The 14,158-nt window shown below is 35.6% G+C and overlaps 1 protein-coding gene across 12 annotated transcripts in view; it reads right to left on the reverse strand.

The window, feature by feature from the left end:
- The window catches only part of PPP1R12A (protein phosphatase 1 regulatory subunit 12A), a 110,588-nt gene that overhangs the window by 22,311 nt on the left and 74,119 nt on the right, over positions 1–14,158 (reverse strand). For 6 of the 12 annotated variants that reach the window (XM_085045598.1, XM_085045634.1, XM_085045612.1 and 3 more), the window contains exons 9-16: positions 13,115–13,236; positions 10,921–11,037; positions 10,344–10,559; positions 9,441–9,535; positions 6,384–6,506; positions 4,402–4,563; positions 3,780–3,956; positions 497–587 (exon numbers count right to left, since the gene is read on the reverse strand). In XM_085045598.1, the coding sequence (XP_084901724.1) occupies positions 497–587; positions 3,780–3,956; positions 4,402–4,563; positions 6,384–6,506; positions 9,441–9,535; positions 10,344–10,559; positions 10,921–11,037; positions 13,115–13,236 (1,103 nt within the window). The remainder of the gene's footprint in view (positions 1–496; positions 588–3,779; positions 3,957–4,401; positions 4,564–6,383; positions 6,507–9,440; positions 9,536–10,343; positions 10,560–10,920; positions 11,038–13,114; positions 13,237–14,158) is intronic. The other 6 variants (XM_085045649.1, XM_085045667.1, XM_085045603.1 and 3 more) reach the window with 4 other exon arrangements.

The following is a 14,158-nucleotide window of genomic DNA, read 5'->3' on the forward strand; positions in this document are numbered from 1 at the left end:
TCATGGACTATTTGCTGATTATTCTCAGTTTGTCAGCAGATAGAGGTTGGCAGTTGCTCCACTGCCCAAACAGCAATCAAGTACCATTAGAGATACTCTGTTTTGCTACTGCCACGTCCTTCCCTGTGCTAGGATTGGGCTAGTTGCAGATAGATACTGATAGAAACTGGGAAGAACCTCCAAATATGTCCGTATGTAAACTAAGAGAGAGAAGTACTGCAAGGAGACATGCAGTTATATACTAGATTACTAGCACATAAAAAAAACCTCTTAGTATTTTTCCTTCCCCACAAAAACTAGATTGAAAATTTTTTTCCTATGTCATGAATCTTATTAGCTAGCCATGTGTTGATCAGCTCAACCGCATATATACAATAGCCCATGCACAGAAAAAAGGAATTAGAAATGGAAACAAATGCAGTACACTATGCCTGTTTCTCAAGAGTTATGTTACAAGTACGTTTTCAAAAATGTAGAAGCTTTAGTAATACTATACCTGTGTGGATCTTCTAGACTGTCTTGCTTGCCTGGATCTAGCTTTTCTTTGGGACTCTGACTCTTCATCCCGTACTGGAGTGAGGTATGATCTAAAGAGTTAATTACAAACAAAATTGGCACATGATAATTTTTGTACAAATGCATTAAATGGTCAACCCCCCCACCCCCCAAATGTGACACACTGAAAACCAAAGCTGTCAGAAGAAAATATTTAACTGTATAAGACAGATTACATTTCAGACATTTCACCCATATCATACTGATCTATTTATTCATCAAGACAGCAGCCTTAGAATTCAATTAAAATACAGTTTTCTTACTTAACTTAGATTTCTTTTTACCATTTTCTATAAATGTAACTCCAGCTTTTTGGTATTTCACAGGTTTACTAACACAGGGGCAGAAGACCTCAGCGATTCAGCCAGTTAGACATTTATATATCAAATATGTGTGTGTATTAACCTTTAACATAACTTGTAAGCTTTTAGGAAAACCTAAACATATTGCTAATGCAGAAAACCTAATTATATCATCCACTTCACCAGAAATTAAAAATCCTTAAGGAGGTGGTTACCATATTTTCACATTAATCATCTGTGCTTTAACTAATCCAAGCCCCTTTGTAAAAAGTATTTTCTAATTGTCTCTTTTTATAAATCATTAGTTAAGAATAGTTAAGAATCACTGGTTAATTATTCTATAGTTGGCTAGTGATTATGCCATCATCTATTAACACTGAAAGAATTCATGTATGGAAAGAGTAGTTCTTTGCTCACCTAATAATATATTTGTTAGCCTTAGCACATACGAAAAACCATTCTGAAACAATCTTAAGAGTTAAAAAACTTAATTTACACAGACCTGTGGATTACAACCTATATTCTACCCCTATTAAAATATTTACAATTAGCTGCTATACTTAAAATGTTGAAACAACTCTCATCTTGTGGCACACCTTAAAAAGCCCACACTATGTTAATTTGATTTCCTTATGTGGTTCTCTTGAAACTAGCATTTTTGATTGACTTTCCACTTCCCAAGAACTCTATTGTGGCTCTATCCACACGAGGAAAAGGGTGCCCATTAGGGTGCTTTAGCTGACTTGACCTGAAACACCACCTACCTAGGAGAGTTTGACTGCAGAGAAGGTATCATCTTTAGGCCTTGACAATTGCTATGAACTGTCTCACATAACTTGCTTTTTAGTAACTGCTGTACCTACACCTACCTTCCAATAAATCTGAAATACTTTCAATCACACTGAGAGAAAAGGAAAACGCTCAACTTTTCAGATGCACACTGCAGCTACATTCAAGAGTAGAAAGAGCCCTTCCCTAGCATCCCTTGCGTGTGCCACACATGGCTACCTATGCTGTATTATTCATGATACAAAGACTCAGGGACTTAAGTTTGTGATTTCCTTCCCTGTTTCTCTAAACCAATCCTAAAAGTCAAATAAAGAATATAGCTTCTTCAGCTGTTCCAAAATGATGCATCATTACATGTTTCATCAATAAAGTACTTTATAACATCTTTACTTTCCAAATATCTTTGAAATATTCTTCCAAGCATACTTTCATCACTTAAGAAAGTATATAGCATGTACTATTTTGTATACATCCATTTTTTCATGTGCATAGAAACATATGTAGATACACACACATATATATCTATCTGCATATATACAGATAGATAGGCTTATGCTCATATTTAGAGCACTACATTCTCAAATGCATGCAGCAATTATTCCAATTTTGATTTCTAAGGTTCATGGATATGCTTATATGCCAATATGCCAATAAGACATCTGCAGTAGTATGTTACACAAACAGCCCAGTCTGAGAAAACCATGGAATTTCAGGCCATCTGCAGGTATCTAAAACATATGCAGTATATGCACATTAGTATACACACGCTAGTGAGAGCAAACAAGACAACAAAAGCCTAATTCTAATTTTATCTACCTTTCTAGCTAATATAAGACAAATAGCATTTGAATTTTAAAATCTGAACTATTTTAAACTATTTGTGAATAAAAAAGAAGCATGTTTTCTGTTTAGCTTTTCATTTGTTTGATTCAGTTCAAATTTCCCTATGAAAAATGCAGGCTCTGACTACAGTTGTTATTGACACAGATTGTCAGCACACGTGGACACTTCCTGAATCATGGTGGGGAATAATAAAAACAGAAACCACACATCATAGAAGTTATTTTATCTCAATTTTGGGTAGGAAAGAAGACCACCGAAAACAGATTACCCTAATTAGGCCTCAAGCTATAAGGAATCTTTAAATGCTACTGCTTTAAGTGAACCAAAAGAATCAAGTTTTCTTCTGTAATAAGGAACAGCTTCATTACCTCCGTGAACATACAGAGATACATATATCTGGCACTGATACAGAAGATACATTTCAAAACTACTACAGGAGCAACACAGAAATCTGAACTTGCATTTCAGCAGAAGGGTTAAAGGATAAACATTTATATATATCGAGAAAAAGAAGAACGAGGGAAAGCTAACAGGAAATAACAAACTTTTCAAGTTTTGTTTTTGCTTCCATAAATATCAGGATACAACTCTTTATGGAAACAAATAAGCACCAATCTTAACTCATCCTTCACATAATTGTGAACAGAAAAACCCACCATATTCTTAAAATATGATTTACATCACCTTCTTACTCATTCTTCATACTGAATATCTCTTAAAGCATTGCATAAAAAATTGTATGACTATGTTTCAAGTAGAAGAGACCCTAAATCATGCAATGAAATAAGCAGAATGTGTTGGGTTCAATACTCTCTTCTCAATAATGCCAGGCATACAAAATGATTGAAAAAATACTACACTGTAACTTATTAGCATACTGCCAGTGGCACAGTGCCTCAATCAGCAGCAATGTACTTGTTGCAATTAATTAATTACTCATTTTATTATTTTTAATTCAGCATTTTTACAGAGTTCCATTGTGGGTATTTTTAAGAGGACTCATTTAATCTATTAAGAGAAATATGAATCTGAAAATACCATATACCATATTAGAACCCAAGGTCAGTCAAAACCACACAATACTGCAGTTTAAATTTCATGAATGGTCTGTACTAGTACTAATGTCTCAGATAAACAGAGGTACCAGTTGTTTCAATATACAGCAGGAAAACAACACTGCTTTTACACACTCTACTGTTCAAATCTGTGGTAACCAACACATTCCTTTAAATAAGAAAAAAAAAACAACTTTTGTGTAAGAGCAACATTACTCTTAGGACCTTTACACACCTCCGTCTCTCCCTGACCTCTGATGTTGAGGACACAGTGCCAGAAGTAGCTGTAGTCATGGCTGTGGTAGTGGCTGTAGCATTTACAACAGATGGTGCAACAGGAACGGTCACTGCTGTAGGAACACTGTCCTTTTCTTTCTCAGTACTATCCTCAGCCCACAAACGATTTGAGGTACTACAGCATAACAAGCAGCAACACAAAAAAAGAGAAAAGGAAACAGCTAAACAATGAAAGCACTTTACTAAACAACTAATAACATGTAAATTGAGGGATGGATTTTTTTTTAAGAAGCAAACTGAGAAATTTCTCTACTATGAAAGCTCAGTTTGAGCTAATCAATTGAATAAATTAGAATTAGCAGTTCACAATATTTGAACTTTAATTCTTCACACCCTTCTAACATTCAAATTATTCTTTTATACTAACATGGCTTTCACATTATAGTAGAAAGCCATTCACAATTTTTGAGCCAAATTGTACAAAATCGCAACAAATTTAACAGGCAAGTGAAAAAATCCAGAGCCCCAGGATCTACTAAACAAGAACGCATGCACATACATAAGCACACAGTAGACCTGACAAAAAAAAAAGGGGGAAAGAAGTGTCCTGGTGCTATTACCTGCTTTGTACACCTGCTGAAGTAGAACCCGTTGTACTCTTCGTTGTAGTGTTTGTGCTGGCAGGCAGTGTTTTCTGAAGACCAGCAGAAGAGGTAACTGTTGATGCAGTACTTGGAACATTAGAACTTATCAAATCATCTTGTCTTCTACCAAAGGAGCCGCTGAAGGAGAGACATGTACAATGGCTGCATTTATTACTTATATTTACTCATTAAAATATCACCAAGCTGTGATTGATCCATTAAATTTCTGCCCATGTATTCTCTGCCTCAGTTGAGTCTTGGACACTTCTGGTGCAAAAGAAGCATTTTCTTCATTGTCTCCTTGACTAGGACTTTTAATTTATGACTTTGGAGGGCAGCAGAGGTGTCCCTTAGTCCAGACCATTTCTTCACCAAAGAAGATAAAGAATGGAATCTCACTCTTTTATGTAAGACTGTCCTGATCACATCTACTAAAGTATTCATATAGGGCCCCCAATGTCCCATTTTTAAACTGCTGTTTCACCCACACTGAATACCTCAGAAAATACAGAACCTTACTGCACAGCTTGTCAGGAAAGAAAATGTCATCAATATCATCACTCCTCTTATAATTTGAAACCAATTAAATATACTGCCTCATTAAAAAAAAAACATTCATCATTCCCAGGAAGAATAACCTCCCACTCAGGTTTTCCCCTTGCTCTTCAAGCTATAAAGCAGACCCAGTGTTTTTCACATTTTTATCCACCGTTCTGTGTGAATAAATCTTGCATTACCAGGTCAGGTTGCTTGTCCATGACTAAACCTCAGAATCCACAGTTAGGACAGAGAAAGCATCATATTAACTGCTAATGACTTAAGAAAAGATTCTTCTCTGCAATTGATGATTTTTTGTATTATTATCAACTCTAGAATTACAAATAAGAAACAACTCTACAATGAAACACATTAATAAAGCACCATATGCAATTTAAAACCGATGAGCACATTTAGTATGAAGACAGGAGTGTAAATACTGAAAAAGCTAACATGCAAAGATTGTTCTCATATATCAACTGTTGGTTGATACTTCACATCCAGAACAAGAAATTTGTGCAACATCTTTCCTAAACTTAAAATTAGGAAAATTGAGGAGGCTTTTCTTTTTAAGGCAAGAGGTTAACAAGAAATAAACAGGTATTATGCTGTATGAGACAGCCTGGTTACTGATAATATCAATGTCAAGGCAAAAAAAATGCCAAGTACCTATCATGTACATCAGCAGCATGTACCAATGTGCAGCTTAGTTACTTGAACCTTCTCTTTGATCTGTTAATTTGATGATCTATTCATTTGAGCTATTTATTGCCCCACTAATTACAATGAAGAATTCAACTCAAATAGCTACATTGAAACTACACAATGCAGCAAAGTTAATAATGTATATATGTGCAGCATATGATTCCTCCTGAGAAAACTGCGCAAATTAGGAACCAGCACACCTGAGAACTGTTCTTGTATTTTCATAATTTACTTTGCATTCACGTGAATTTTATGTATACTATAATGCTGATACTCAACATAGGAATGACTATAATTTACAATTAAGGAGAGCAGCCCAATACCTCCAAGACTGTCATGCTATAACCAGAATTCAACAGATAGTGTTTTTCCCCTTTTCAGATACCAAACAGAATTACTTCTATGTCAACATTTAAAATAATTACCTTTGTCTACTAAACTCATCTGGAAAGAGTCAAATGAGCCCCAAATTGAAATAAACAATCAGAAAAAGGAAGCATCTAACTTTAATTACATAATTTAAAATCAGCACAACCACTGCATCAGCATACAACTGCACGTTCAAAACCAGCACAACCATTGCAATACATAGTTTGCAATTATTATGAACATTTCAATGTCACCATTCAAATTTAAACTAACCTTACAAAATTATTCAGTATTGGTTAACTTTTAAGTTTATTTTGATAAAAAAAAGATAAGAGAAAATCCCACACCTTCTTTGATAACTTGTGTTTAATGATGTAGGACCTTCATTCAAACTGTTTTTCTTGACATCTTCCTCCCATTTTCTCCTGGTATAGGAACTGCCACTACGTATTGAACTAGCAGACGAATCCCTGTAAATGAGATTTTAGTTTAGCAAACTCATATTAAAGAAGGCTGTTCTTGATGTGAGCTGAACAGGAGCTTTGAATTAAAATCCTGGGTAACACATTTAAACATAACTGAACAGGAATAAAATTGCTTTTATGGACAATCATTTTCAAGCCTCTGTGGAAAGATACTACATTCATACTAACATTAGAAATATAAGAAGAAAGCAGCATCAAAAGCAAACTGCTAAAGAGGATTTAATCAACATGAAATCAATTGTCAGCTTTTATCTGTGGTCATTGCTGCCTCTGTTTTTCTCATAAAAGGAACAAGGCATTTTTCTGTTTGCGCCTGAGATTATCAAATGCAATAAGTGAAATATATTTGTGCTTTTTAATCGATGATTTGATGGAATTTTTCATTCTTTGATGTTATAAGATGTTCAAAAGCTGACAAGCCTTTAGAATTCATGATACTGTAGACCAGTGTAAATAGGCTTGCAGTAGCCATTCCTGAGGGGCCTGACATGTATCACTAGCTGACATGACTTCAGACATAAGGAATTTCCAGACTGTTGTTGCAGTTTATAGCAGCAAGGAATAACCTTGCAAAAATCTACTTAGAAAAACTATCCTGAAAACTGTCACAAAACCCCTGAATTTCTAATAAAAATGTCAGCTCAAGATTTGAAGTTCAGACAGAAGAAGAATAAAACATGGCTTTCTCAAAACTACATGTATAGGCAACCACATTTACAAGGCAAAATAAAACAAAACTTTGAAAATATATATTTTATGTTCAAATACCTTTGGCCATCAGAATGTACATCTTTTTCAATGACAATTTATGTTAACACTTCTACAGCTGGAAACAACTTTAGAAAACGATGAAATAGACCAATATAGTGTTATTTCTTACCAGCAAAGAGAAACACAAATTATGAGATTTCATCTACGACAGAGAAGTCCTGCTGCATAACAAATTTTTCATAATTACTCAAGGTTTCACTTTCCCAGGACACTACTTCTTTGCTGTAGCACTGGCTACTCAACTGAGGCTGGGTGTCTGAGATTTGTTCATCCAGAAGCCCAGCTGGGATTCATCTCGAAGTAATTTCTATCGCTCACACTAGGATGTTAGCTAGGATTACACTTCATCACCAAGTCACAAGATATGTAGGTGTTAGGTAGAACAAGAGCCCAGCATTAAGCTAAGCAGCAAGGACAAACACCTTTGACAAAGGCAGTGATCCTAATAATTTATTAAGGTACCTGTAGGGCAGATGGCTAAATTCTTCAGGTAAACAAGGTCAGAATAAATGTCAAAAATCTCTTATGGCTTTAGGTAGGCTGAGTTGTCTACCACATCATACAGCAGGCAAAGTGCTGATGCCTAAAAGCAAGCTTCATCTCTGGTACACCAAGGCATACAGAAAGTTCTCAGGAAGATCAGGAAGTTTTACTGATAAGCACTAGGAGTAACAAGACTGGTGACTGCAGTTAACCCAACAGTTAACTGCATTTGAGAAAAACTATACTATTGGTGATAACAACTTTTGGAGCCGCATCTGTGAATAAGTCAAGACCGGCACATCAAGAACACAAATAAATATCAATACTAAAGAAAATCTTAAGCCCTTTGTAACAAGCAACAACAGCTTCTAAGGAACAAAATTGAATGAAATAGGTATCATCTAGCTAAGACATTTTTGGAGAACAGGAGTTTTTTAGTTGATCTCAAAAGAATAAAAATTGAAACAATAATAATCTCTCTATAAACAAACAAAAAACTGAAAAATTCAGCCTCAAAGAATATAGTAGTTCAGAGAATAATAGCACAAACAGAAACTCCAAATTGCCCCATTACAGAAATACAGATTAAAAAACATCTGGACAACTAAAATGAGAAATGTTAACAAATTACACTGAACTTTAGGCGAACATGAGATCTGAAATATCCCTGTTTCGAAACCGAATTTGTCACCCAGAGACTAAACTTGAGCAACTTCCTGCAAGCATAAGAAAATATCGTATTTATCTTGTACTTGCATTGAAACAAACAGTTCTCAGGAACAGCAACAAAGACATTCCTCTTCAGGCATAAAGAGATTATCAATTGTACAGACAAGGATTATAACAGCACATTTTGAGCAATGGAAGGATTTTCAGTTCCGGTCATCCAACATTCAACTACCTAGATATGATTCAACCAAAAACAAGGCATTATGGAGATCTCTAAGTTTTGTACTATGCATTCTACAGTAACTGCAGAAAACATCCCAGTAGAACCTCAATAAAGGAGAAATTAAAATTAGGAAGGTTCTGACTGTGTAAATACACCATGAAAATAACCCAAATCCTACCAGATAGCAAGCCTATGCACCTAACTATCTATTTCTTTTATTCTGAAAGCTACAGAAGCAATAGCAGCAAGGAAAATAAAAATCTACAAAAGATAATGAAAGGTCAGCATGTAAACAAGAAAAGTAGAAGAATTGCTTATCTAAGCTATGATTTCTGTATGGCTGTTGCATCATAATATGGTTTTCAGCAATGTCTGTAAGAAACACATCATTTTATTATAATCAAAAGTAATAACGTAGCCCAGTAGTAGCACTTTGTGACTGAAGACAAAGTAAGTAGTAAACTACTTTTAGCACCCTTCAGTAGCTTACAAGTTTAGGACTTCGTATTTTGGATTCTATTTATTTTCTTTCCCAAGAAGACAACACTCATTGCCCAATTCTGGTCTTGTCATAGAATAATCTGGACTCTAGAAAGGGTCATAATAATTTGCAAGATCAAAAACCTTCAGGAATTGGATTGCTATAAGGATTAGCATAATCTACACAGCCAGATAATGCTATAAATCAGCACTGTTTTAAAATATGTAAGTTTGCCAGCCATTCCAAAATCTTACTTAACTTTTATATTAAAAAAAAATAACTTCAGAGTCACCTGTTTTCTTTTTCATCAATGTCAGAGGTACTGGCCAGCCGTCTCGGTATTGTGGGTGCAACATATGCAAGTCGAGTTCCTTTTCCATCTTTCTCCTGAAAGACATGCATTTTTTATTAAGTGTTACTATTATTGATTATCTTGTCTGGAAAATCATCATTATGACAACTACAGCTGTATTTATTGTGACTCAATTATAGAAATGAACTAATTTCTATTAACTAATTAAGTTCTAGTTAAATATCATAAAAGACTACAGCAGGAAAAGGAAACTGTTAATGTTTCCATTCTAGTGATGCTAATGACTTGATTTATCTTTTTTCTGCCTTGCTGCAGTACAATTCCAACAGTGATTCCTGAAAGCAACTGGTTTAGTATTTTTATATAGTACAGCACATTATCATTCTTAATCTTTAGATCTTATGAACACCTGTATTTGAAATAGAACCGTAAGTTCTATTTTGTTCAACTACCTGAACAACACTTGGTTCAGTTGCATCCATGCTTAATTACAGAACCAATTTTTGTAAACAAAATACCACTATAAAATGAAAATTAATACAAAAGAGACCTCTTTTGTTTGTAAGATTCTTTTAGCATAATTCTCCAAGTGATGCAAAAGCTATCAAACCTCTGATGTCCCCAAATTTTAAAAACTACTACTAGCTTTGCAAGTTCTAAAATGGGGTTAAATGGCAGACCTATGCACCAGGTTACAAGACACTGAAGGTACACATTACACTTTTAGAGATACTACAAAGAAACTCAGTAATTTAACTTTTCGGGATTTTAGTAAATAACAGATATGTATTACAATCTTACTTCTAAAATTCATCATTAACATCTCCATTAATAAAGGTATATAAATTCCTCAAAATGTTGCTTTACCCTGAAAATCATTACCTTTTCTTTGTTGTCCAGTGAAGAGGAAAGTCTAGGACTTGATGCAGAACGCATAACACCTGCAGAGTCCTTTTCTTTCTGAGCTTCTTTGGAAGCAGTAATCTCTGCAAGTGCACCATAACTACCAGTTTTTCTAAGACCCAACCTCCATGAAGCAGGAGATTCATCTTTCCTCTCTTCATCTTTGGGAGAAACCTTGGTTGTAGATGTTGGAAACTATAAAACACATGAAAATGAATTTACATTTCTAATTTACACTACCTGTGGTAATTCATGCTCCTTGCAGAGATTTGAGAACACAACTATTTTTAATCATCGTAAGTGCTGAATTCATAGGGAAGTTGCAGTGAGACGCAACCTATGCGCTTTTCTCTTAAATTAGTTGATGAGATAAGAAATGTAAGACCAGTCAAGGAATACTACTCCTCTAAAAGTTAGCTTACAAAAACCCACACTTTGTAATACACGCTGTGAACTTGAGATACAAACTTAGAAACATGCAAATCTAGTATTGACATTTTGATTAAATATGTTATTTTGCAACCTGTATATAAACCTGTGCACACAAGAACCTCACCATAGATTTTTCACCCTTATTGGGCACAAGAACAATGCCAGTTTTGCGCAAGCCCTGCCTCCATGATGCAGGATCTACTGACTCCACGACAGGCATGATAGGAGGAATGAAATCATACTAAAGTCAATTAAGACAAGACAAAGATGAAGATTGAAAGAAATGAAAATAGAAACAAAAGGCTGTTTTAACACCATATAGTTTGCTCCTAGGTTTATATTACATAGCTTATTATAGCACAAAATAGTAAAAGCAGAAAGACATTTAAAAGCTTAGTAACAGATTTCAACTAACACAGCATGTTTAGCTCATTCAGAAACAGAATTACAGCTTCCATAGAAGAGAACAACAAAGCCTGTGACCTTACATCGTCCATGGCCTAAATCCTCACACTGTTGAGAATACTGGAAGATTCACACTAACATACCCCTTATCTTCTTACCATATATCATTTATATCCCTTAATCACATCCCACACTAGAGTTGCTATTCTCCCAAACTGCAGGTACTCCTCTTCAGTACCTGCAGTCAGAGAGCAGCACTACTGAATGCCATGCAGACTGAAGAAAACCTGACTTCAGATTAATACACTGCATCTGCACCCCTTTGTGGGCACATATGGTTTGGCCATCTATGATGTAAAAGAAGTGCAGCTGCGGTAGAACAGATGGTGCAGACCTGAAAAAGCAGGTGCAGACCTGAAAAAGCAGGTGCAAGTGTAGATGCAAGATCACACAGAGAGTGCTGCTTTAACTTCACTGGTAAAAATAGTTTAAAGCATTTTTGTTCACTGATAGGAGCTGTAACTGCTCCTTTAGATCACAGGTACCTGCTTTGCTACAAGATAATCAGTTTTCACATGACGTGCATTTATTTTGAAGCTACGGATGGCCCTGAGCTTTTCACACAGTATTAGGAAGATAACTACAGTCTACTTTTATCCTGCACCTTTTACCTATAAGACTAAAATATAAACCATTTATTACTGCATAATAAAATTAAAAGTGTATTACTTATGTATAAAAGGTTTACCTTAAAATCAAATAATTTACCTTAAAATCAAGCTCATTTTCTCTTTTATAAAAATATCCCCCCCATATAATTAAATAATATACCTGCATCTGTTACATTATTCTTTGTAAGATAAATCACTATTAGATTCTACTGTGAATATGGAAGTTTAACCTAGTAAGCTCCCAGGAGCAAAATACACTTCATACTATTCTCCTAGTAGTATGTCTTTTCTCTCTACCATGGCTTCAGTATATCATGGCTACCATTTCTCCTGAACACTGTTTTTCAGAAGCATCAGTAGAGGGTTACACTTTAATTATGATGTGTATAGAAAAGTTGTAATCAATGACAAATGAAGACTTACTGGCTTACTATCCAGTATGCTCTGATATTCTAAAAGTTTGACTTGTACATTGCCTTCTGACTATGTATTATTATTTACAGTAATTTTTTTCCCCAGGCATACCTATCTTCCCGTTACCAAGTAAAACTGAGGTTCATTCAAATTAACTTTTCCTGTAAAGTTACAAGCTGTAAAAAGCCTCCAGCATGCAATATGGCTTTGCTAGGGGTGGGTTTTGAGCTGTGCATTGAATAAATCATGCATCCCTATTATTTAGCTCTTCCATGAGGTCCTAACCATATTGAAACAGAGATGAAATCTACAGCACTTTCTACTTATTTCAGGTATCATTTTCAACTTCTGTGCCAAAGCAACAGGTGAATGCTTCAAGGGACTCCTGAAAGTCATTTAGTCACGCCTGCCTCCCTTGAATTAAGTGCATCAGAAATAGAGGCACAAAGACCCTAGAAGTCTACCTTTTAGAAATTCTGGAGGGTTCTGGAGGAGTCTGACATTAAAAAGACTCTCAAAAGATGAAGTTTAGCTTCAGAAAAAACAAGAACTCCACTCACTGTACAACAGATTTTTTCTTTTTTTAGAACAATTTTACCTCCAGCTACTTTGTAGTTCTGTATTTTAGATCCATGTTCAGAATTAAAACCATTCAAAATTTAACAAAAATGATCAGTTTCTGGGGAAGAACAGAAAGTATTTTAAGATTCTTGTGTATATTTTCATCAATTCACTGGTTAACCAAATCTACTACTTACATGAGAATCAAGAGATATGCTTACACAGAAAAAAGACACAGAAGATCATGAGAAGGGTATTTTCTTTTACCTTCTTAACAGGTGATGTAGGAGCTCCTTGGCCACCAGCTACTGAAGGCGCCGTCACAGCTACTGATGATGATTGCGTACTTGTCGTATTTGCATTATTAGCTGCCAAGGTTTTGGTCTTATCTGCAAAATATTTACAAGATTTTTATCTTCATTTTTCATTCACAATTTCATCACCTTTACAACACAGAATTGAATTTCTATCCAACAAATTTGACAGTTAACTTTACGAACAGCATTTTGTTATTTATTCCTCCATGTTTTCTCCCTCACTCCCAGCCTGTATCTTAGCAAGGTCCACCTTCTTTTCCAAAAGGTTGTGCATGTAACAATTTTTTGGTATTCATCAAGTGTTACCACTGAAGAGATGCAGAGACAGAACCACAGAACCATTCAGGTTCAAAGTGAGTGACCTCAGAAGATCACCTAATTCAACCTTCTGCTCAAAGGAGAGTCAGTACTGTGTATGGACCACGTCCCTGAGCCTTGCTGCTCAAGGCTTTGATGAGTAACATCTTGCAAACCTCTGGAGACAGAGATTCCACAGTCTCCCAAGACAGCCTGTATTTTAGTAGCTGGCTAATGACCATAAAAACTGTAACAGAAGGAGGCACATTAGCATCTAATCTGATCTCATTAATGCATATCAGTATTGCAAAGGCAGGTGTCGAGGATGGTGCCAGACTCTTTTTGGTGATGTCCAGTGACAGGATGAGGAGCAATGGCCATAAACTAAAATACAAGAAGCTCTGCCACAACATGAAGAAGAACACTGAGGGTGGCAGAGTGCTAGAAGACGTTGCCCAGGGAGGCTGTGTAGTCTCCCTGTCTGGAGACATTCAAAAGCCACCTGGATGCTTTCCTGTGTAACCTGCTCAAGGTGCCTCTGCCTTGGCAAGGGAAGTTTGACTTGATTCCAGAGCTCCCTTCCTACCCTGTCTATTCCTGGATTCTGTGATTCTGTAATAGTTAATTTAAACTACAGAAGGTAGGTGCCAATTTAAAGTGAAACATTTCTTCTATGGTAACTATGTATGTTGAGTTC

Source organism: Lichenostomus cassidix, chromosome 1Aa, assembly GCF_008360975.1.
Source record: "Lichenostomus cassidix isolate B80296 chromosome 1Aa, HeHo_3.0, whole genome shotgun sequence".
Lineage (NCBI taxonomy): Eukaryota > Metazoa > Chordata > Aves > Passeriformes > Meliphagidae > Lichenostomus > Lichenostomus cassidix.